Source organism: Sus scrofa, chromosome 2 (assembly GCF_000003025.6).
Source record: "Sus scrofa isolate TJ Tabasco breed Duroc chromosome 2, Sscrofa11.1, whole genome shotgun sequence".
In the NCBI taxonomy this organism is placed as follows: Eukaryota; Metazoa; Chordata; class Mammalia; order Artiodactyla; family Suidae; genus Sus; species Sus scrofa.
Genome location: NC_010444.4, coordinates 101,397,434 through 101,422,164, shown reverse-complemented (window position 1 = coordinate 101,422,164; position 24,731 = coordinate 101,397,434). Strand labels below are relative to the sequence as shown.

The 24,731-nt window shown below is 38.7% G+C and overlaps 1 protein-coding gene across 13 annotated transcripts in view; it reads left to right on the top strand.

Moving 5' to 3' along the window:
- MCTP1 (multiple C2 and transmembrane domain containing 1) overlaps window positions 1–24,731 on the top strand; it is a 535,249-nt gene that overhangs the window by 497,988 nt on the left and 12,530 nt on the right. For 12 of the 13 annotated variants that reach the window (XM_021084534.1, XM_021084531.1, XM_021084533.1 and 9 more), the window contains 2 exons: window positions 16,519–16,628; window positions 21,094–21,203. In XM_021084534.1, the coding sequence (XP_020940193.1) occupies window positions 16,519–16,628; window positions 21,094–21,203 (220 nt within the window). The remainder of the gene's footprint in view (window positions 1–16,518; window positions 16,629–21,093; window positions 21,204–24,731) is intronic. The other variant, XM_021084541.1, reaches the window with a different exon arrangement.

Below are 24,731 nucleotides of genomic sequence, written 5' to 3'. Positions count from 1 at the left end.
TCCAAGAACAGCACTAGAAGTAAAGATCACACCCTCTCACAGCAGCATTATTTCCAAGTCTTCGCTTATTAGGTATTTTCTTCTTATATTTTTAAAACAGGTACTTGATTTTTTGTTAGTCAAGTTTTCATTCAATTAGTATGTGTGTGTATGGTTAGAGTTGTAACATTAACTATGATCTGGAACTAAAAGTGTTAATGATTATATTGCAGAGGTTCTCAAAGGGTGATGAATATCTATTTCTTTTCTTTTTTCTTTTTTTTTTTTTTTTGGCTGCACTCACTGCATATGGAAGTTTCCAGGCCAAGCACTGAATCTAAGCTGCAGTTTCAACCTTGACCACAGCTGTGACAATGCCAGATCTTTAACCTTCACACAGTGCCTCAGTGGGAACTCCAAATATCTATTTCTAAGTCCCTTCTGAAACAGACAGGACCAGAGGGTTGGCAGTGGGGTTCACAGAATGAGAAAAATGTAACTTACACCCAGCGGGCAGGGACACCCTCTTGTGAGACGTCCACTGGGCTCCTCTTGCTACCAGGTGAGGCTTTGAAACTTGACTCCGGGTCTCTACCGGGGTGCAGGGCTTCTCTGTCACCAATTCTTTTAGCTTCCATGGAAAACAGTTCCTCATTCTTATTTGATGCTGGCATCTCTGGCACACACAGAACTAGGGGTGAAAGATCCAGCCAGAATATAGGTTTGAGGATGTTTGTTTCAAAACCCAGACCAAGTGGAACACACTTTATTAAAACTGGAACAGCTTGTGGTGGAACAATAGTAACCTTTTGTTTGTTTGTCTGGTTGGTTTGGTTTCTTTACTCTGACCAGCTGGATGCAGATGCATCTGAAGGTCAACAAAGATCCTTCTCTCCTTCTTGAGAACAGCAAATAACTCTGTTATGGACAATATAAATCTGATGGGGCTCTTCGCATACTTCAGAGACCGATTTTCTGCCAGCATGCCAGCATCATGAAGCACACCTAAATTACCTGTGACCTGGCCAAGTGCTAGAGGGTTTATTCAGTTACTGAGCCAAGAACTGTCTTTAGTCTTCTTTGAAATCCAAAGAGCCAGGAATAAAAAAGCAGGGATTGGTGAGAAAGAAAGAAAAATAGAGCCATATCTTCTTGTTCTTTGACACTAGGTTTTGGCTCCAGTGCAGGCTGGATCGCCAGTTCTGCTAGGGCAGGGTCTGGGGAGGAAGTCTCCATCCAAAAGGAGGATTTTTTTTTTTTTTTAATTATCTCATTATAGGAGCATATTGGGGCTATTAACACAAAATTGGGATTGAGGCATTTTAATTGTAAGCTTTGTGACATCATTTAAGCTTTGTCAAAGGGGGTTAAATACAAGACTGGCTAGGCAAGATTGATAAAATTCTTAATTTTATTAAGGCAGTGAAAGAGACTGAAATGCAAAATCAATAGCAAGGAGGACGGTGCAGAGCTGGTATAAATCACCCGACAGGGCCTGTGAACAGACCTGAGAAAGACAACGTATTTCCCAGTGAAAAGACAGTTTCACACCTGCCCGCCATCTCCACTATCCTGCTCCACCAGCTACTGCTCCCTCTGACTCTCAGCTACTGACTTTGCTGAGACAACAGAAGCAGGAGCTCATGCTTCCTGTGCTCTACTCTCTTTCCTGGACCTCTCCCTCCACGTGGGCTCTATCCCATCCCTTTCCACTCACAGTATTCTAGTGTGTGTGTGGATTACCCAGGGATCTTGTGAAAATGCAGCTCATCATCTGAGTAAGGCTGCATTTTCCCGTCTTTAAAAAAAAAAAACAAAAAACCTGCCTTTTTTGACCCCATGCGTATACTCACCAGCATGCTTCCTGTTTTTTAGCAACCATTTACAGCTGAACATTCTGAGAGAGGTGTTTACAGTGTGTCTGCGTTGCACTCACGATTCTCTGCTCAATCTCTCTCAACTTCTCTCCCCACCACGGAACTGCAATGGTCAATAAACTCCATTGCCAGGCACTACTTGACACCCTTCGGGGGATGGGCTTCAGAGAGGTGACCCTTTCCTCCTTCCTGAAACCCTCTCTTTTGACTTCTAAGATGCCTCTTCCTCATTTTTCATCTGCTTCTGTCTTTTTCAGTCTCCTCTGCTGGCACCTCCTGGTCTGCTCAACAGCTCAGCTTTGTCTCAGGGCTCTGGCCTTTCCCACGGTGGCTCCTTCTGGTCCCAGAACTCCAAGGGCCTTCAAAATGCCACTTTCCGATCTGTATCTCCAAGCCCTGACTCAAAGAGCCACCCACCTATCAATATCACCTCCTGGATGTGCCATAGGCTTATTTTTTCAAGGCCCAAAGGCAGTTCTTCTTCTAAGCTTTCTCCCTAAGCTTGTTCTTCTCTTCTCTAGCTCAGTAAAACCAACCTCATTTACCCAGTCCCTCCACCAAAATATAGGCAGTTCTTTGATTTCTTATTCTCACCTCACAGGTCCAATCTATTAACATATCTCTGTCACCTTACTTCCAAAACATCCTGAATATGCTTACCATGGTGTAAGCTCTCATCTCCTTGGAGACTACCGCACATAGCCTCCTAGCTTGTCTTTCCTCTGCATGATGCCTAAATATTATTTTTAAAATGTCAATTAGATCATGTTATTTCCATGGCTGAAACACTCCAAGGGCTTCTCATCATGCCTAGACTGTAGCCACCCCTCCACTGCCCCCCGGCTTACTTTGGTTTACAAGGCCCTCTGTAGCACTGCCTGCTTCTCTGATACATTCCTGTCCCTCTCTACCCTTCACCTGGCTACCATGTTTAGGCAACCTTTGTTTGCTCAAACAAGTTCAGTTTGTTTCTCCCTTAGTACCTTTGCATTGCCTGTACTTGTTACCCTGTGCTTTTCCTGGTTAGTTCCTTCACTGTTCTGGTTATCTTCTCTTCGTTTCTAGGTTAATCCTTACCCACCCTTACTCCAGCACAGGGGGTTTGACTAATGGGAGATGCTGGGAGGAAAGAAGGTAAAAAAACAGGAGAATTTCTTTTCTTTTCCTGTTTTTGGTATTTTTAGGGCCACAACCAGGAAGTTCCCAGGCTAGGGGTTGAATTGGAGCTGCAGCTGCTGGCCTACACCACAGCCACAGCAACACGGGATCCGAGCTGGGTCTGCGACCTACACCATGGCTTGTGGCAATGCTCAACCCTTAACCCACTGGGTGAGGCCAGGGATCAAACCCGCATCCTCATGAATATTAGTCAGGTACATTCCTACTGAGCCATGACAGGAACTCCAAAAAACAGAGGAATTTCCTTCTCTGTGTGTGTGTCTTTCCTTTCTCTCTGTTTTCCCCTCCCTGACCACCTCAGGAAGGGGAGCCTTTTTCAGGAGTGACTAGGTTTGAGTCTTGCGGTGTTTAACTCCTGGGCAAACAGAGACAGCCTCTCCTTCCTAATCCCAAATACTGCCAAGCAGCCTGTCCATGGCTCCAGCTCCTGCCCTGGATTGTCCACATGGTCTGGCATCCCTTTAATATCCCCTCCATCTGGGATGCACTGCTGATGTCTATAACACTCTTATTCTAAGTGCTTCCACCACCAGCGTATCCACTCTTCTGTGTTAAATGCTGTTTGTTTGAAATATTAGAATGTTGTAGAGCAGTGGGAACTATATCTAGTCACTTTTGATGGAGCATGATGGAGGGCAATGTGAGGAAAAGAATGTATATATGTATGTGTGACTGGGTCACTTTGCTGTACAGTAGAAAATTACCAGAACACTGTAAACCAGCAATAATGGAAAAAATAAAATTCATTAAAAAAGGAAATATCTAGAGAAGTTTCTAAGATCTCAACTATGAAGTTCATCCTTAGAGCACCCCCTACCCCCCAAATTGTGGGTCACTCTCCTGCGCATGCACCTATTTTGAGTTTCTTTATTGCATATTTCACTTTCTGCGATTTTTGTTCTGTTCACTTCTATGTTTGTTTGGTGCTGTCTTATTTATCATTGTATGCCCAGAGCCTTGAATAGTGTCTTATATGTAGTTGGCATTCAGTTAAGTAGTTACTGAATAAACGAATAAAGGAAATGGACTGAGATTTGGCTAAATAGAATACTGCTCAAATGGGGAGGTGATATGAATAAAATTAATGATTATCAGGCTTGTAAATACAAACTCCAAAAAAGAGAAGGGAAAAATAAGAGAAAGACAGGGTAATTAGGCACAAAAAGAAAGTTAACCTTTGGGAAGAAAGACAATTAGTGGAAAGAAAGAAACTACCCATTATTTAATATCTAGTAATGTACCAGTTGCTTTATGTACATGATTTCATTCTCTTCCCATATCAACACTCAGGTAGACGTTATCTCCATCTTACTGATGGGGAAGCTGAATACCTGAAAGTTTAAGTAACTTGTGCAAAGTCACACAGCTATAAAAGGCATAACAGGTTTCAAGACCATAATCATCTGCCCAATTAGAACAAGCCCAAGAAAGTACATCAGAACCTAAATCCTGCCCATCTCACTTTTATTTTAAATGCAGAATATTTTAGTGCAGATACATAAGCTACCCTGTGTGAAGGACTTATTTTATCCTATTGAACCGATGGCCATCTCCAGCATAAGAATTTGAGATACTTTAAAAAACTGATTCCCAAGTTCAGTTTTTTCTTGCCCTTTCCCACTCCCTTATATCCCTCCCCCCAAAACTGAAAGACAGGCCACAAGCCATACAACTAAGTAAACAAAATATTGTTACCAGTTCAATAAAGTGTGCCTTTGGCTTTTCCTTCCAGGTTGACCTCAGAATGAGCCTGTTTTAGTGATTTAGTCTGCAGTGAGGAAGGGGTTAGGAGATAGACCCACCCCATACATCAGCAAACATCCCATAGAGCACAAAGTTGTTATTCAGGTATGTGCTCCATATGGCATCAATAGAGCAGGATGGTCTAGTTCCCTCGCAATTCACCAAGCCTCTTACTTGTACCAACGTTGCCTCTGTTTGGTTGAATTTCAATGAAGAGCCCTGTTATCTTCTTAATGGGGACAGCTGAGTTCTCAGTCTTACCCTCTGTTTCCTACACTGTGCCCACATCTGAGAATGGTGGATAATATTACATTTTATAGTTTATAGAGAAACCAAGGGAGAAAAGCCCCAAGTTGTGGAATAAATTGCTCTTGCCTAATGCTAACCTCCCTTGTTTGGTGGATTCTAGTCAGGCCACTAACAGACTTTGACATTGCTCTCTCCCTGATTTGTTCTTAAGACCTTCCCTATCCCCAAACATCACATTTTCAAAACATTGAAAACTTACAGCAAACAAATAAATCACAGAAATGAAATAGCAATAAAACTGTTGTTGGCTTCGTATAAAAAATATTATCCAGTATTTAAATGCGATTATTTCCAGAAACTTGGCAATTGTAACCATACAAATGATAAAATTGATTCCAGTCACAGTCCATCTTTGTTTGGAAAGGAAATACCAGTAGTGTTTGAAAAATGGATTATTAAAGACCTTGGTTTGCTGAAGGTGGCTCATATGTTCTATTTGCTAACACAGCATCTTGTTGGGGGAAAAAAAATAATAAGAGCAGCTTTTCCCTACCCCAGATTATTTTCTCTACAGATCTTTAGAGCAGGAAATAAAAAACAGCTAATGGTTCATGGGGCATGTGGAATTAGTTTAAGCAAAGCCAAGCCCTAGTCCTGCTGACCGCCTCCTCTTTCCTGTGCTGTTTTGTCTATGCCGGCCTTAGAATATGTCAACAAATCTCTTTTAAGCTCAGATGGGAAGAAAGGATGGTGATTCTGTCTCTTTCTGAAAGGGAGTAATTTACAACAGATGTGCTTTTTTACAAAGGTACAAGTTTGTCTTGTAAAATATTTGTAAAGAAAAACAGCCTCTGGATTTCACAAAGTAATCCTTACTTGGTCCTGGGCATGTCACAAAGAGCATTGCTTCTATAATACTAATACGATTCTTTTCTCACACAATTCGATTAAACTCAAGATTCGTTTCTGGGAAGAGCCAAGTTTAAATACCTAAAAGATACAATATAGCGAAGAAATACCATCTGTGACTTGATGGCCTTTTGACAGTGACCTGAAAGGAGGCCAGTTTCAGTCATGAGGCAGAGGTTAAAGTCCCTGGAATCCTTTCTACTTAGTATTGAGATCTTCTCTAAGCCTCACTTTCCTTATCGATGAAATGGGGAAACCACCTGCCCCTGCCATCCAAGTGGGAAGGCTAGTTGAAAATGCTTTTTTAAGTCCTATACAAACGTAAATGATTTTCATAACAAATCTATTCAAGGAGTTCCATGGTGGCCTAGTAGCTAAGAACTTGGCATTGACACTGCTGTGCCTCAGGTTATTGCTGTGGCTCAGGTTCAATCCCTAGCCCAGGAACTTCCACGTGCTGTGGGCACAGCGAAAAAGAAATTTATAACAAATCTTTTCAAGAAGACATCTTTGAGGGTCCCACACCTTTGTGTAAATGTTCTCATGTGTATATATAACAAAAGCAATCCTTTTTTAAAAATTAAGAACTATACTAGTAAGTAGACTAGCAATAAAACTAGTGCCATTTAAGATTAAATAATAAATTCTAGCCCTGATTCAGCCATGAGGCCTGGTAAAGAACAAATCCTGATTCTAATGGGAAGTGTTACTTGTATAAGCATTGACAGATAAAAATCATATGAGAAAAAGGCAGGCGCCTTGCATGAGTATGACTAACTTTGGCCTTAGAGGATGTCCAACTTTCAGCAGGCAGGGAATATGGTAAACAGATGAATTTACTCCTCATTTTTCAAATCCCATATCTCAAATGAGAACACATATGGCTGGAGGCACCAAGGGAGAGTGAGCCCAGATTGGGGTAGAAGTTTGAGTTGGGACGATAGACATCTGGTCTTCAGTTTCCTCATGTAGGCAATGAGAATAATAACATCCGTCACCCTTGTGTGACTGTTGCAAGGAAGATGATATGTGTAAGATAATCTGCTTATATTACATGACAAAGAAATGATATAAACATAATATTCCTTAGATATAGCAGAAATAAGGGAGAAAATTCTGTTATCCTTATAGAGATTTAATAAAATTTAGCATTTGAAGTTTTTTTTAATATTTCCTTTTCAGTCTCTTCAAATTGTTAATACCATTAATGCCTAATATGCACTGAGCACTAGCTGTGTTCCAGACATTTGTGGTAAATGCTTTCAATGGACTGTTTTAACTTTATAATGATTATCAAGGTAGATTCCCTTATTACCACCATTTTACAGATGAAGATAAGTAAGCTGTTCAAAACCATATAGCTCAGGAAATAATGGAGGTGGGATCTGAACCAGGATTGGCAACAAGCCAGTTAGGCAGGAACCTAGTTTTCTTCCAAGGCTGTGGTCACCTAGAATAACAGAGTGCTCACAGCCTTCTCCAACTCAGTTGCCCTCCCAGCTTTACATTTGAACTGCAGTCAGATTTAAAAACACATTTGGAAATGAGACAGATGATTTCAAAAGAGGTTTTTAAATACTCACACAAGGGCACCCAACTTTTTCATTAGAAAGAAGTCGCCCAACTTTGCTCTTTGGATTCAGAAACAAGCCAGTGCATCTCTTCACTATTGTCACTCAAGCTTAAGGGACTGGATCCATAGAAAGGACCTGGAGAAATTCCATCCACCAACAGTGTCCTCAGATAAGCTTTCCAAAGGTCTGCCATGCACTAGCTCTTCCACACCCTTGTTCCCTTCTCTGTAAAATGGCTAATATGTTGCCAGAAGGGATTTTAGGACACACCTTATTTACCTTTTTTTTTTCTTTAAATGAGGTCTAAGGACAGGCAGTGACTCTTCCTCAGCCACTGTACTCCAAGTGTGACTTTACATTTTCAAAACCTTTCCACATTGTGTGTTCATTTTGACTTTGCAGAAAACCCTGTGAGGCATACCCTTATCTCAACCCTTGTACTGTCGTGGGTGAAAGTATACTCTTTGTCACTTATTTTTCCTGGCTGGTTACTTGGAAACAGCAGCCCCACAGCTTCTGTTGTGGCTTCTATCAAGGTTAGCCTAGATCTAGGCCTATTGACCCATTCACTTTCTACTTTCAGAGTCCATCTGAAAGTAGAGCTTCTCCTGGGACCAAAAGCCTGAAGATCATGTCTTCTGCAGAGCCTACTTCCTGCCTGCTGGCAAGGAGATCAAGTGAAAGGTTTTATACTGATATATAGTCCTAATCTTTCAAGAACTATCAGGGCACTTATAAGGAGTTTTGTTAAATCACGTGGGAAAGGGAGATTTGCAAGTCCCTTAGGGCTACATGATGAGTATTTGAGTAGTAAGAAATTGGCTCCAGGGAGTTCTCCCTCTCAACAGCAGGTTCATCTGAGTCTCCTGGGTGATTTCTGTAAGGTTCATCTTCATTTTTTCTTGGCCAAGCCCTTGGCATGCAGAAGTTCCCAGGCCAGGAATCAAAGCTGTGCCACAGCATAATCAGAGCCACAGAAGTGACAACACTGAGTCCTTAACGATTAGGCCACCAGGGAACTCCTACATTTATATTTAATAGAACATTAACATTCTATTTCTAGCCTTTTACAAATAATTGTTTTTCCTTAATGAGAACTTAACATGGGTAGTTAACAAGTTTTGTTTTTGCCTTGGCTTCAAGTCAGTTATTTTCATCCTTTTTTTTTTTTTTTTTTTTTTTTTTGCTTTGGCTGCACCTTGCAGCATGTGAAAATTCCCAGGCCAGGAACTGAACCTTCACCATAGCAGCAACCTGAGCTACTGCAGTGACCACACGAGATCCTTAACCTGATGTGCCACAAGGGAACTCCACGTTTTCATTTCCTATCCAAGATGTGGTCTTTCTCTTCCTTGTGTTCACTTCCAAGTTCTCTCATCTCCTCCCTGTCCTTCTTCCCTCCCCTTCTTTAGGTTTTCCTTTCCCTCAGCCTCCTTCTCCCTCTTTTTTTCTCCTTCTCCATTTTCTTTTTTTCTTCTTCCTTTTCTTTTCATTCCTCTCTTTCTCTTTCCTTCTTTCCCTTCCATTTTTTTCTTTCCTGGCTTTCATCATAACCTTAAGACTACTAACTGCTATTTTTAAATGCCTTTTGTTTATATTGCCTAGCCCAAGGGATATCTTTTTCCTAATTTGTGTTATTTTAAAATCACCTTTAAATTTACATGAAAAATGTGTAACATTAAACTATAGGGCAAGGCACAACTTAAGTGTGGTTAAAAACTGTACTGTCGAAAATGAGTACTGAATAATATAGTACCCAGAACAGAGGAAGCAAAAAATTAAGACAAGGCAAATGCTCATTCTGGGAAGAAAAAAAAAACAAAAAACAGGTGCCAGATTGGCAGAAGGGAAAAAAATCTCCTGTGTAACATTATAAATAATCTAATAATCTAGTATTTTCTAAAATGGAATCTGACAAATTAACACGAAGTCATCTGGGGCAAAACTAAATATGCATAAGAGGTTTCATGTATTTGGGAATTCTCTCTAATATTTCAAAATTTTGTCTTTAACATAGGCAATAGTAGATGAAAATAATTTGAATTCTCTTAATAAGGAATTATATCCTTAATTTCCCTACTACTATGACTACTACTAATAATAGACAGTTATTTGTAACAGGCATTGTACTAAGAGTTCTAGATGGCTTATCTTATTTAACTTAGTCCTTTTTGCAACCCTGAAATGTAAAAAAATTTTTTTGTCTTTTTTAGGGCCACATCTTTGGTATATGGAAGTTGCTGGTCTAGAGGACGAATAGGAACTGCAGCTGTTGGCCCACAGCCATGCTAGATGCAAGTCACATCTACAACCTACACTGTAGCTCACAGCAATGCTAGATCCTTAACCCACTGCCAGGATCAAACCCACATCCTCATGGATAATAGTTGTGTTTTTTCCACTGAGCCACAATGGGAATTCCCTGAGGAGTCATTTTCTATATCTGAAAAAGAAGGAATATTGGCACAGAGAAAACATTTCACCACTTAGATATATTATTGTATATTGGTATATCACTTGTATATTATTCAGTCTATACCTTGTGTCTAATATTTCCATAGGTTAAGGGTGTATCTCTGAGGGGAAGTCTGTTTTTCAGGGCATTTTACTGAGTGAACTAAGAAAGCTGTGCACCAACCCATCTTTAGTCTAAAAAATCAATCACGTGAAACATAAACAGAACACATTCTAAAAAGAATTATATACTTTGTGCCAGGTGAGGCTCAGTTTGCACACAGAAGAGCTGTAGCCAACAGTAAACTGTAACAATTATGACTCATAGCAAGTAATAATCTTACTGCTCACCTTTTGCCAGAGGCTACATAGTAATATTTTAAAGGAAAAGCAAAATTATGATCCAGGTTAGCTCTTTGGGGGTGCAGATCTGCATGCTTCCTCCATGAAATAATAAGTAAGGTAAACGTAAGCTTGATTTCCTGGGACAGTTCCATTTTATGCTCACCATGACGTAAGACTTAATAGCTCTCCCCCTTGATCCTCTTTAGATGCTCCCTCATCACATAAGTAAAATAACATTAATTTTATCACATTAATATCTTGAGCAAACTTATATTCTCCATACCTGCTGTGATCGATATAGTATAGGTTCCAATAGACTCATTTTATCTGTCTATCTATCTATCTATCTATCTATCTATTTATTTATTGTCTTTTTTCAGCGGCACCTGTGGCATGTGGAAGTTCCCAGGTTGGGGTCTAATTGGAGCTGTGGCCTATGCCACAGCCACAGCAACAGGGGATCTGAGCTGCCTCTGCAACCTACACCACAGCTCGAGGCAACACTAGATCCCTAACCCACTCAGCGAGGCCAGGGATAGAACCTGTGTCCTCAAAGATACTAGTCAGGTTCCTTAACCACTGAGCCACGAGGGGAATTTAGAACAATACGCTCATTGTTTATGATGTCAGCGGGGCTGACAATGACCTCTTTGGCATTGATGACCGGACAGGATGCAGGTGGATACAGCAGAATCTAGCCCCACAGGACCTGACCCTGACACTCTACCCCTGATATCTGTCACTTTGGCTTCTTGTCCCCATTTGGAACAGAATCAGGGAATGGGGGCACTTGTCATTTTGGTTTGAAAGTTAACTAACAGGATTCTCCAAATATGTAAAGACTATATATTGATGCTTTAGGTTTTTAGATTTTCCTAAGTATCTCACAGCGAGGAAGCAGATATTTCTTTGGAGAAATCTAGTTAACTTTCTGTTTTCATACTTGATAGTAAAACAGATGAATATGAAAGAATCACTATATTTCAAGCTTATTGATATTTTGTGGACTATTTAAAATAACAAGATTTTAAAGAATTATATAGAATCATTAGAAAAACTTGTACAACATAAATCTCATATGTTTTCAGATTTACAGTTATAGCTCTTTTTTTATGGGTAATTTTTTTTTACATCTTCAAAAGAAACCTTAATAATGCATTAAAAAAAAAAAAAGCAGTGTCACTTCCAAGCCTTTGGATGATTAACTACCCTGTGATATTTTTTTCATCCAAGCTGGTTTATAAAGGAAAGCAAAAACGACAATAAAAGAAATGTACCAATTTATTCTCTACTAATAAAGTATTGAACATTAGTGAAAAAAGTGTGAAATATTGGAATGCAACACAGAGCAATTCCATTACCCATTGCAGTTTGGGGTCATATACTGTATATAAAGAGTAATTACTTCATTGGTTGGAGACCACAGTGGAGGAATATAGAATTTGATGAAAGAGATTTTAACATAAAAATTTTATCCCAAAGCATTTACTTTTCAAAACTTTGTCACCATAACAGATCATTTTATTTTGGATTTCAGTGGCCAGGGTGAAGGGCTTGGAGCTTGGGCGGGAGTGCAAAAGAAAATTAAAAGTGAGATTTTTATGTTGTACATCTATAAATGTAATAAAATTCATTAAATAATTTAAAAATTTTTTAAACTCTTTAGGGCGTTCCCGTCGTGGCACAGTGGTTGACGAATCCGACTAGAGGCCATGGGGTTACGGGTTCGGTCCCTGCCCTTGCTCAGTGGGTTAAGGATCCAGCATTGCCGGGAGCTGTGGTGTAGGTTGCAGACACGCCTCGGATCCCGCGTTGCTGTGGCTCTGGCGTAGGCCAGTGGCTGCAGCTCCGATTGGACCCCTAGCCTGGGAACCTCCATATGCCGCAGGAGCGGCCCAAGAAATAGCTAAAAAAGACAAAACAAAAAAACAAAAACAAAAAACCTCTTTAGCCAGTAATCATACATCTGTACTTGGATTTAAAGCGTCTACTCATATTTCCCGCTGTGGCACAGTAGATTAAAAATCCAACTCTAGCAGCTCAGGACCCTATGGAGGGGTAGGTTCAGTCCTTGGATAGGGCAGTGTGTTAAAAGTTTCAGCATTGCTGTAGTGACATAGTTCGTAGCTGCAGCTTGGATTCAATCCCTGGCCCAGGAACTTCCATATGCTGCATATGTGGCCATTTAAAAAAAAAAAAAAAAAAAGGTATCTACTAAAAATAGCCTTTGTAGATGCTTGAAATGGCACATTTTACTAACAAAGATCCCATGTTTAATATTTGCATACTGCATCATTTTAACATTATATCTGATGGTTTCTAACACATCTTCCCCTTCCCACCTTGAATCAAGTTTCTGGATTTCATTTTCTTGCTGCTCATGGTGTTTACAATAATAAGTTCCTACATGTTTGCAAGTCTTTTCTTCTTGTTGATGTCACAGGGATTCTGGGTAGGAACGGGATGCTTCCTGGGTAGAATGGGAAGGTCCCACAGTATATTGTGCAGAGAACACTCTGGAGTTGGCCGGTCAGAGCCCTAATCCAAGCTCTGCCACTTTTCTGTGAGCTCAGTTTTCTCTTCTGTAAAATGGAAAAAAAAAAATCTACGTTGTAGGGTGATTATGAAGATTGAATGAACTATGTGAAAGTACTTGATGGTGATTAGTGAATGTCTGTTTACATGTTACTTTTTTTTTTTTTTTTTTTTTTTGTCTTTGTTGCTATTTCTTGGGCCGCTCCCGCGGCATATGGAGGTTCCCAGGCTAGGGGTCGAATCGGAGCTGCAGCCACCGGCCTATGCCAGAGCCACAGCAACGCGGGATCCGAGCCACATCTGCAACCTACACCACAGCTCACGGCAACGCCGGATCGTTAACCCACTGAGCAAGGGCAGGGATCGAACCCGCAACCTCATGGTTCCTAGTCGGATTCGTTAACCACTGCGCCACGACGGGAACTCCACATGTTACTTCTTTCTAAAAATAATTTAGAATACAAAAAATGCATTAAGAAAAAATAGGTAAACCTGGTAAAATCCTGCCTACTGAGTACCAGTGAATTTATGTCTTCTATGTATGTTATTTTAATAATAATAATATTGGAGAAAATGAGGGAATTACTCTGATTATAAATTAAAATATATTAATTGCAAAGGATTTGAATATTACAGGAAAGTATGGGGAAGGTAAATATTCATTACCTTTAATATTTCGACACATCCCTTTCATCTTTTTTCCAACCTACCCATTTTAAAAAAGTTAAGATTATATTCCATATCATATTTATTCCCCATTCTTTTCAATTTCTGTTGGATCATAAGCATTTTCACTGTCTTTAAGCCATATTTTATGATTTTCTAAAGTCTATCATTCATATATAACATAATTAATTCTACACAACATGCTAGTGATTTTTCTCTTTGTTACTATAAACAAAACTGAAAGGAAGATTGTTTCAGATGTTTATTGACTCTATTGGAAATCCCATCCCTTTTTTGTTATATTTGTTGCATTTTTTCCAACTTAGCCTTTTAAAGTTATAGACTTTTGACATAATGTTTTGAATTTTATGTAACTTTTGCTATCAATTATTTTCCTCTGTGATTTTTTTACTGCTTGTATGTTTAGAAAGTTCTTTCCTATTCCAAGGTCAGTAAATAACTTATATGCTGTTTTTATAATTCATGTTTAACTTTTTGTTTTTAAATTAATCTAGAGTTTATTTGGGGCATCTCAATTTGAGGTAGATACTGGGATAGATTTGAGCTGTCTCAAATAGGTTTGAGAATCTATTAAGGTAGGATTTAACGTAATTTTGCCCAAGAAGTTAAAACAATCATCCAGTTACATAATACTTCCTTCTTTATGACAGATTTATGGCGGTGCTTTATCATACAACAATCTCTCTTTCAGAGTTCATCTTTCTTATTTTAATTACTTAAATATCTGCTGCAATAAATGCTTTCTCATTATTTCTCTTTTGCAGACATTTCTTGGCTATAGGTACTGATTTATTCTTCCAAACAAATTTTAAAAACACTTTATCAAATTCTCCTCATTTCACTTCACTCCAGACACATTAGGATTTGCTTAAAATTGCATTAAACCTTCATGTTCAACTGAAATAAAAAAGGAATACATTCTATTAATATTAAGTATTCCAATGCAAAAAGGCAGTATCTCTAATTTTTTAATATAGGTTCAGTGCATTTCTTATTGGTATAGCAGAGTATTTTATATATTTTATAGCAGTTGTGAAAAAAAATATTTTTCACATCATAATTTCAAACTGGCAAGACATTATTCTCAGTGAAGTTTCATTGTATGACTAGCATGCTTTCGACTCCAACTTGATTTATTCTGCATGTAGAAAAAGTATTGATAAGAGCACTTTACTTCATAGACATAAATGAACTTAGCTGGTGCTTGAGAACACTGAAGGCCATGGAGAGCATTCGAGCAGACCAGTTTTGTAATTATGAAAGGAACTAGAAGGAGCCACTGGTTATCCATTTTATTCTACAATGTACAATTGCATAGGTGAAATTAATGCATTTTGTTTCATTACTGGGGTAGGAAAACAGACCAGCAATTGATGCACCCATGTCTGTAATGACAAGTGAAGGGTGACTTTTGAAGATAGTGGGGACTCTGAGAGTGTGTAATTGTTCCCTATACTTGGAGCCTCATGCATCTCATCTACCTCATTGCCTGACAGTCCGTTTTGGCATAAGCAAGATGAATAATGTAGACAATCTCTCCTATGGGAATTAAATTTAAAATGAAAGCTCTAAGTAACTGGTATCTAAAGATCATGTTATAAAGCTGGCATCCATATCCTCTGTCCCATGGTACCCTGTTGTCCTTGGAGGCTGCACATACACCTGTCATTCATTTGCCCTCGGTTTCTAAGGTGGCAGGATGCCAGCCCCAGCCAAGTGTTCACAGTGCAAAGTGCTTTAGACTCTTCTAAAATGAAAGTCAGTATGTAAATGTGCAACATGACGACATTATTATTCTAGCTTCCTGGCTGCTTTCAGCAAGCTCTGACTGCCACATGAGGTCTCAAGTGTTCTGGCACAGTGTGCAAGTGTTCAAAAGAAGTTAAAGTAATGAAATTGGATCTACATTTCCATAGAGATTCAAGCTGGCATGGAGGATTGGAGTCATGGGTTGGATGGTCTCCACCAAACAGCCTAGGCAAGTGCCTGTGATGCCAGGCTACTAAGCAGAATTTTCAATCGTGAAAGGCCACCACTATTTCTTCCCCCGGGTCTAAAATTACAAAATGTGCATATTTCCCCTAGGCTCCCACCAATCTGTGGGTGCTTTATGCTCAATCCTCACTCACCCATTTCCTGGAGCACACCAGCTTTGCTTAAATCCATCACATGTCTTAAAACGACGAATTAAGTACAGAGACAGGGGGAAATGTTTAGTTAGAACCCTGACTCTTATATCATGAAAAACATGACTGTTGTTCTTAAGAGGGGGGCCAGGCTTATTATGTATCTGATCTACCTAAGGGAGTGTTCACTTTCCGGATTTCAGTTGATCCTGTTATTTATTTTTTCTGCAGTTTTCATTGCTCCCACGTCTTCTCATTTGCACCCAGAATTCCCTGTTGTTAAAATATCTGGAGCCAAGACCAAACCTAGGTCTATGGGTGCTGGGGCCAAGAAACTGGGTCTGCTAAATATCAAGTCATGGTGGGTCCGGGGTCAGCACAGATTTCAGATTTGGTCATTCTGAGACCTGACCTCTTTCTCATACCTTTACACTCCCCTCCCTCCAGCTGAAAAGTTTCTGGTCATCAGGGCAAGAGCAACAGAATCCAAGTCTTATGCTTTGCAGCCACCTTTATATACTAGCACAGGGCTGTCATGCTGGGGACTCTTCCTCCTCCACCTCCCTTCATATCCTGAAATTTTCATGGGCTCCATGTATCTATTTATACATATATGTATATTGTCCTTGGAGGCTGCACACCACCTGTCATTCACTTGCCCTCGGTTTCTAAGGTGGCAGGTTGCCAGCCCCAGCCAAGTGTTCACAGTGCAAAGTGCATATATATATATATATATATATATATGCAAAATGAAGTTTATTTAAGTTGAAAGATGTAAGAGTGGGACAATTGAAAGAATTCAAGCACTGAAGAAAACTTTTACTCACATAGAAACTCTCTCTCTTTTTTATTGTATTTTAGGACAGTGAAAAAAAGGGATTTATAAATAAAATCTATGCCATCCAGGAGGTATGTATCAGTGTCCAGAACATCCTAGATGAAGTGGCTTCCTTTGGCGAAAGGATAAAGAAGTGAGTGATGCTGACATGTGAGCGCTGGCCTTTTTTAGGACAGTGTCCATTTGTTTCTCAGAGGGTGAAATGCCACATTCTTTCTGGCAGGGGACACTCCTTCTGGGTGATCTATCGCTCGGTTTCATCATTATTTACTTTGTTTCTGCCAGTCTTTGGTTTTATGAAAGTTCTGTCAATTTCCTTCTTGAAATTGAGAACATATTGGTTGGAAAGAAGTCATACTTGTAGCTTTGAAGAAATAACACCGTCCTAAATTTTAGCACATTTTCACAGTGAGATTTTGTTCTTACACAGAATATAAAATTGTGATAGAAAAAAAAAAAAAAAAAACAAGGCTAAATGAGGATTTCAGGTAATCAAGACATACCTGCATTTTATTATTGGCCGAGTTCTAGGAGTTCTATTTTCCTCAAGTTACTCTAAATTTTTTTAAAAAATCATATAGAGCACCCTGCAAAAATATTCTTTCAATTTTGTGTATTTAAGTATGTGAGCTTAGAATTATAGATGAAATAAACTAATGGTTTTTCATTTAGAAAGTAAACATAATTTTTAAAATTAAAAAGAACCTCTGGGAGTTTCTGTTGTGGCTCAGCTGATTAAGAACCCAACACAGTGTCTTTGAGTATGCAGGTTCAATCCCCGGCCTGGCTCGGTGGGTAAGGGCTCCAGCGTTGCTGTGGCTGTGGCATAGGCGGCAGCTGCAGCTCAGATTTGACCCCTAGCTGAGGAACTTCCATATGCTGTGGGTGTGGCTGTAAAAAGAAAAGAAAAAAAAAAAAAGAACTGTTAACATTTTTTTTCAAGAACTTAATTTTATTTATTTATTTATTTTGCTTTTTTTAGGGCTGCACCCATGGCATACGGAAGTTACCAGGCTAGGGGTCAAATCGGAGGTATAGGTGCTGGAATACTTCACATTTTTAAACAAGGAAATACAGCTTCATTGGGAGCTAATGTAAAATTAGGAAACTAATATTAAATGAGTTTTACCTCACATTGTTTTATTTACTAATATATTTTTTAAAACAACTGTTTAATTATAAAAACAGTAAGGTGGATTTATAATTAATTATCAGTCAAAAATATACTATGTTCCCATACTATTACAGTATGTGAAAATTGGCCTGCATAATGATTTCTAAATGGCCTGTTCAAGACCATTTATATCTGGATAAGCCTACATTTTGCTAGTTTGATCTATCTATTCATTGTTTATTATTTATAACCCAAAGTGTTCTGCAGATTTGGGTCCTTGGGCATACACAGAAATTGAAAGAGTAAATTATTTAAACTAAAGGTGCGAGTCATTCATCTGGTGCCTTTCATGTTTCAAGGGATAATGCATTTTATTTTGTATAATTTTTTGTTTAATACATTTCCACATATGCATAGGTGCTGAGTTTCCACTTTCTTATATTATAGAACAGCCTCCCTCTCACTCCCAAATGTGCCTTGAAGCAACATTCAGTCTCAGACTTTTAAAGACTGATTTCTACATCTTTTCTTCTTCTCCATGTTATTTCTGTCTTTAAGAATGTTCTCTTGTTCTCTTCAAATTATCCAACGGAGGCACAGTGTGAAGTCCTAAATGGGTCATTTCCCTATTAAATGTTGTCCTTTCTCTGAGGTACATTGTGTGTTGATACATAATGGAAACATCTTGTTGATACCAGAAGACTCTGGGTCAGCTCTGAGGTCAGGTTCATGAATGCCTGAAGGGGAGAGGCTTCCTCTTAACTTTGGGTGGTAGACCTCAGAACAGGTGCTTGGCTGGAAAACATGGTCAGTTGAAGAACATGACCAGATCCTAGCTGTGGACCAGACTTAGGGAAAACTGAGTTTTGTAGAACTTTCTAAGGTATTGACAGAGGTGCAGGCATAGGCTGCCATAGAGGACTGACTATAGCATAGGATCCAATGAGTCTTATAAGAATTATCTTTTTCTGCACAGTAATCTTTTGAATACTAAAGACGGGAAACTCCCCAGGGGTCACATGGGGTAAAATGCATCTATCCAGAGAGCAGATTCAGAAGCAATCTTTAAGTTCAAAATGTAAACCTCCATAATTACATCTTGTTTCTAAATAATCATTCCAGAACTTTCTTGGATTGCATCTCTTTTCGGGGGGTGAGATCAGATTTTAGATTTAGATTTCATAATGCACTGTGGAAATAGTAAAGGGCGGCCTTTTTCTTCCCTGACGTTAGCTACACTGTTATTCTTTGCCTTTTATCCTTCCAAGAAAAGTGAGGGGCTCACAGAGTGCTTGAGTGAGGCTGCCTACAAAGAGGGTTTTCTGAGTGAAGAGCCAGTGCTCTTGCACATGGTGGCTGGGAGCTGAGCCCTAGGAAAGCAAGCAGACCCTTAGCCTTCTGCTCTCCCCGCAAGCAGGCAAAAGCCAGGGAAGGACAGGTGTCAGTGAAGGAGGGTTGGCGTGATACTTCACCTGGTGACAATTTTGGGACACTTACTCTGGCCATAGCAGGAAAAAAAACATGAAAAGCCAGACCCCCAAGAGTTACTAAAAAACGAGATGACCAGATTGATCCAACTTTGACCTCTTTTACTAGAAAAAAAAAAAAAAAGGAATTTTAAGGAAACATTTGACCTGATAAGAGACAAAAAGCAAACCGTATCCTACATAGCTAAGGAATAATTTTTAAGTGTTATTATGAAGGGCCATGCGTGAGAAAATCTCTTGACAGACATCCTTTATTGGATCATAAACTTGCCAGGAAAACCCTACTGCAAGTGAATATAGCACCCATTACCAGGAAATCAGAAGAAATAAAAAATGCTAACATTTATCCATATCACATACAATTTCATAATTTCTTGAAGTGTGTTTGAAGCCTTTCTCACAGCTTTATAAGAAGAAATGCTAAGGAGTTCCCTGCTGGCTCACTGGATTAAGGATCCAGCATTGTCACTGCTGTGGCTCGGGTCGTTCCTGGGTTGCAGGTTCAGTCCCTGGTCGAGGAATATCTGCATGCTCTGGGTGCAGCCAAAAAAAAAAGAAGAGGAGGAAGAACTGCCATACTTTAGACTCCTAGAGTGTAATAGTTCTAATAACATCACTTTGATTCACATAAACATGTTGCCATCACTACCAGCCTTCCTTGAAATAATAAAAGCTGTCCACCTTTTATAGAGGAGAGTCGATGCTTAGAGAGGCCAACCATCTAAAGTCACATAGCAGAATCTAGGCTTTGAACACAATTTTGCTAACTTCTTTAGTTTTTGCATTAAATTATGCTAAGGAGTCACCCAACAAGATGTGCTAGTTCCTTTTAGGTGTTAAAACATTGAGGCAATGGTTTGCCTATAAATGGAGATATGGTTATATACCCAACCTCGAAGTCTCCATGCAGTGGTTCTGCTTACTTTATCATTTATCATCATTTATCATGTCACTCTCTTTTCAAAACTACAAGATTTTCTACATTACAGCCTAAAACTATCCCAGTATTTCCATGTTCCTTTTTCCTGATTTTCTACATCAACTCTTCTGTTTTGATGTTTCCTTTCTTTCTTTTTGTCCCATTAAATTCCTTCCCAAATCCTTAATACTACCTTTTTTGTAACTTCCTCTCCTTCTGTTCATTGATCCCGATTTTATTATTTATTCTGATGTTATCTCACTGTCAAAACTTGTCTTGCTGCTTTCTCCAACCCTCTGCCTTATCTTTCGCCAGCAGTGTGGCTACCATGTAGATGCATCAGCCAGACTCTGCTATAACTCACTTTTTCAAGCTTACACTCCTCTTTCAGTCTTTCCAACAAACCCACTATATGCCATGTGCTCCTTTGCTAGAAACAAGATAGGGAGAAGAGTAGGCAGCGATGAATTCATTTCTTAATTTTCTGTGTGTTTCTGGGGAGAAGGGCAACGATGGTAGGTGAATTTTTACCAAGTTCCCTCTTGACTTCTAGTTCCATTTCAAACATAGCTAAAGTGAGAAGGGAGTATTCCTCTATGGATTTCTAAAATTTGGAGGATTGGCACAACAGTGCGAGATTTAGGTCTATGGTTAATTGCTGGCAACATTTTATTTCCTGTGTGGGGAGTCTTGTTCATAGAAGAAAGAATGGTAAGCCCAGGGGCATTCTCCTCTATGAAAATTTGGAGAAAACAAGATTGACTACTAGTTTTAGAGTAGGAAATCATTTTTAAACTGCAGGGAGTCACCCTGCTAGTGCAAGGAATTTAGATCCAGATCACCTGGGACAATCTGGAGGGGTGGTAGCAACACCCTTCATCTGGGCCCTGTGTTATGGAGCTGAGCAAATGATGACTAACCTGTGTCCTCTGATGGCCTATTGCAATGGCATCTCTTTCAGAGAGAGTCTTTACTAGATCCTTAGTCCAGATTTTGACCTAGAATCACACTTATTTTAATCTTTGTTTGGAAAAAGCATAAAGTGCTTAGATTGCTGATGTGTTAATTTCTCTTGCAGTACTTTCAACTGGACTGTCCCATTCTTAAGCTGGCTGGCCATTGTAGCCCTCTGTGCATTCACAGTCATCCTGTACTTCATTCCACTGAGATACATTGTCCTTGTCTGGGGTAAGTAAAGCTGTTTTTTGTTCTTTCTTTCTTTCTTTCTTTCTTTCTTTCTTTCTTTCTTTTTTAAACCATCATAGCTGCTAAGAACAAACTATTTTTAACGGAAGAGTTATACTGTCAGTAGTTCTCCGTATTTATGGTCATGAAGCTATTCCATGATGAAAAGAGACAGGTCAGTTACAAATCACAAGAGTATAAAGATTTAGGTCTACCTGCAAAATGCATTTTTCTTATCTGGCACCATAGGCTCCATCATACTATAAACATGTAGTTGTGCAGATTCTTCATATATCAAAGTGTAGCTTTGTCTAGATATCACTCTGATTTATTTTCACCACTTATACGTAAACAGAGGCATTTCGATCCATATGGTACATTTAGGACAATATGCTTTTGTGCTGTGGTACTTTATCTTGTGGAAGTGTCTGTAAACATAGGACTACATATGGCTCCTTGTTTAAGAGGTCACCTTTAGGAAGCAGGAAAAAGGGTCCTTGGCCTTGGCAGGCTGCCTGGGAGCAAAAAACAAAACAAAACAAAAAACACCCCTACTTTTATGTGTACTGAACAAGATGCTTTTGCAAAAAACACACTTTAAAGGTGATATTTTGGGATCCTAATTTTTAATGCAGTTATGCTGCATGTTAACCATTCTTGTGTACCTGGATTCTATTTAGATGGTCCTGTCAGCATTCTTTATAATTTGGAGTTGAGTGTTTTTTTTTTGTTTTTTTGTTTTTGTCCCTTATCTGATAAAATTCTTTGTTTGGAAAACTCAATTTTCACTCTCCAAGATCATCTAACATATATGACTACATTAATGACATGTATCAACAAGACTGGGTAGAAAAATTCTCTACTTGCCCTTGGCCAGCATACACCTAAGGTTGCTAAACTTTGAGAAAAACGCAAAAAGCCGAAATGGGTCTTCACTTTAGAAGTGCTTATATTGGAGGCAAAAAGATGAAAAGGAATGTCTTGTTCTTTTCTTTTTAAGGCTTTTAAAGAAATATGCTGGAACAAAATGAAAAGGGGTCTGATGTCTCCAAGCCCTCCAGTTTGAAAATCTCTGTCTCTCTGTTCTTTTTAGCTTCTCCTGTCATACTTTGAGCAAGCCCTTTGCCCCTTATCATCACTGTCATCACCTTTACATCTTGGGTAGGGAGTAGAGGATAAAGGGAAGGGTGATTATGTTTTCCCGTCTTAATTTCTAAATTTAAAGAAACAGTTTCAAGTAAGACTGTTTTTATTATATGAAGGACAAGGCATTTCCATCATGTTCTTGTGTTCTTATTGTGTGTTCAAGCCATCATCTTTCATTCCTTCCTCTGATATTTAAAACAGATGCTGTTTTATTGAAGAAATTAGGGTAGGGCGTTAGGTGTGGTAGTTTATTACCTCTAACCTGCTCAGGGTCAGACTTGCCATCTCAGTTGGGATAGGTGGGGAAATTCTGGTTTCGTTTCTCCAGGTTTTCAGAAACCAGAGCCCAGGGCAGACATCTGGTTATATAACCTGGGGTGGCCTCACTGGCAAGCTGTCTTAAATGTAATTTTCAGAGAATGTGTTTGGGTCTCTTGTTTCATCAAATAAAATAAAACAAAGAACAGTATTCCTTTAGTGGCAGGTGATTGCTGAAATATTAAACAGAAACTTAAGACATGGGTCTCACGTGGGGAGACAGGGACCAAAATTGTAATTGCATTAGTTTATTCTGCTGCACTCCCTGAAGAAGAGCCAAGATGCTCTAGTTTGTGACCCAGTTTTTACCCGTCTGTTGATATCATTAAAACCTGTTTATTTATGTACTTTTATGTGAATATGCTTGGTAATTTATTAACTGCAATATAAATTTGGAACAGTAGACTTTTCCAATTGAAATTCTACATTATATATACACCATAGAATATGTAGAACAGATACTTTTAGTTTTATATATATATTGACATTTCTCCCTCATTAAATTTTGTAGGTTTGTTTTTGTTTTTGTACAATACCTACAAATTCACCTGTATTTGTCCCTCATCCATATCTGCTCTTCAGGTAAAGTAGAGGAGTCACTGTTGAATAATTTAGTTAGGGTAGATATGGCTCATCTTTAATGGTTCTTGGCCGCTGTAATCCAAGAAGTGATCCAAGTAAGTCAATCAAGGCAGCATCTTTTGCAAGCATTAAATTTAAATTTCTTGTAATTTAAAAGGAAAATTGGCTTCTAAAAATCTCATTGCCAGAGATGTAGAAATGGAAACATTTCTTGTGATGAGAACGTTTAAGATCTGCTCTCTTAGAACTTTCAAATTTGCGATACAGTATTATTAGCTATAGTCATCATGCTGTATATTACAACCTCTTGACTTATACCTGGAAATTTATACCTTTTGACTCCCTCACCTACCTCCCATTCCCCTGCCTCTGATAACCATCAATCTGTTCTCTTTATCTCTGAGCTTGTTTTGTTTTTTTTTAGATTCCACAAGTAAGTGAAGTTGTACAATATTTACCATTCTCTGTCTGATTTAATTCACTTAGCATAATCAATGCATCAGGGTCAACCCATGTTATCACAAATGGCAAGATTTCAGGTTTTTTATGGTTGAATAATATTCCATTGCACTTAGGTGTATCATAACATCTTTATCCATTCGTCTATCAATGGAAACTTAGGTTGTTACCACGTCTTGGCTATTATTAATAATGCTGAATAAACATGGGGGTGCACATATCTTTTTGAATTCATGTTTTTTCCCTTTGGATAAATACCCCAAAGTTAAAGAATCATAGCGGTAGTTCTATTTTTAATTTTTTGAAGAACCTCCATATTTTTTTCCAGAGTGGTTGCACTGATTTACATTTCTCCCCACAGTGCACAAGGGTTCCCTTTCTCCACATCCTTCCCAACATTTGTCACTGGTAGACTTTTTGGTAATATACCCAATCTGATAGGTGTGAGGTGGTATCTCATTGTTGGGTTTTTTATTAATTTTTTATTCTGGAGTATAGTTTATTTACAGTGTATTTCAGGTGTATAGCAAAGTGATTCAGTTATACATATATCCATTCTTTTTCACATTATTTTCCAATACAGGTTATTATAGAATATTGAGTAGAGTTCCCTGTACTCTAAGTAGGTCCTTGTTGATTATCTATTTTATATATAGTAGTGTGTATATATTAACCCCAAACTCTCAGTTTATCCCTACCCTCTCCATGTTTCCCTTTTAATAAGTTTGTTTTTGAAATCTGTTTTTTTCTGTTTTATACATAAGTTATTTTGTATCATTTTTTACTAGATTCCACATGTAAGTGATATATATTTGTCTTTCTCAGTCTTACTTCACTCAGTTGATAATCTCTAGGTCTATTCATGTTGCTACAAATGGCATTATTTTATTCTTTTTTATGGCTGAGTAATATTCCATTGAATGTATGTACCACATCTTTTTTTTAATTTAATTTTATTGGGGTATAGTTGACTTACAATGTTGTATTCATTTCAGGTATATAGCAAAGTGAATCAGTCATACATAC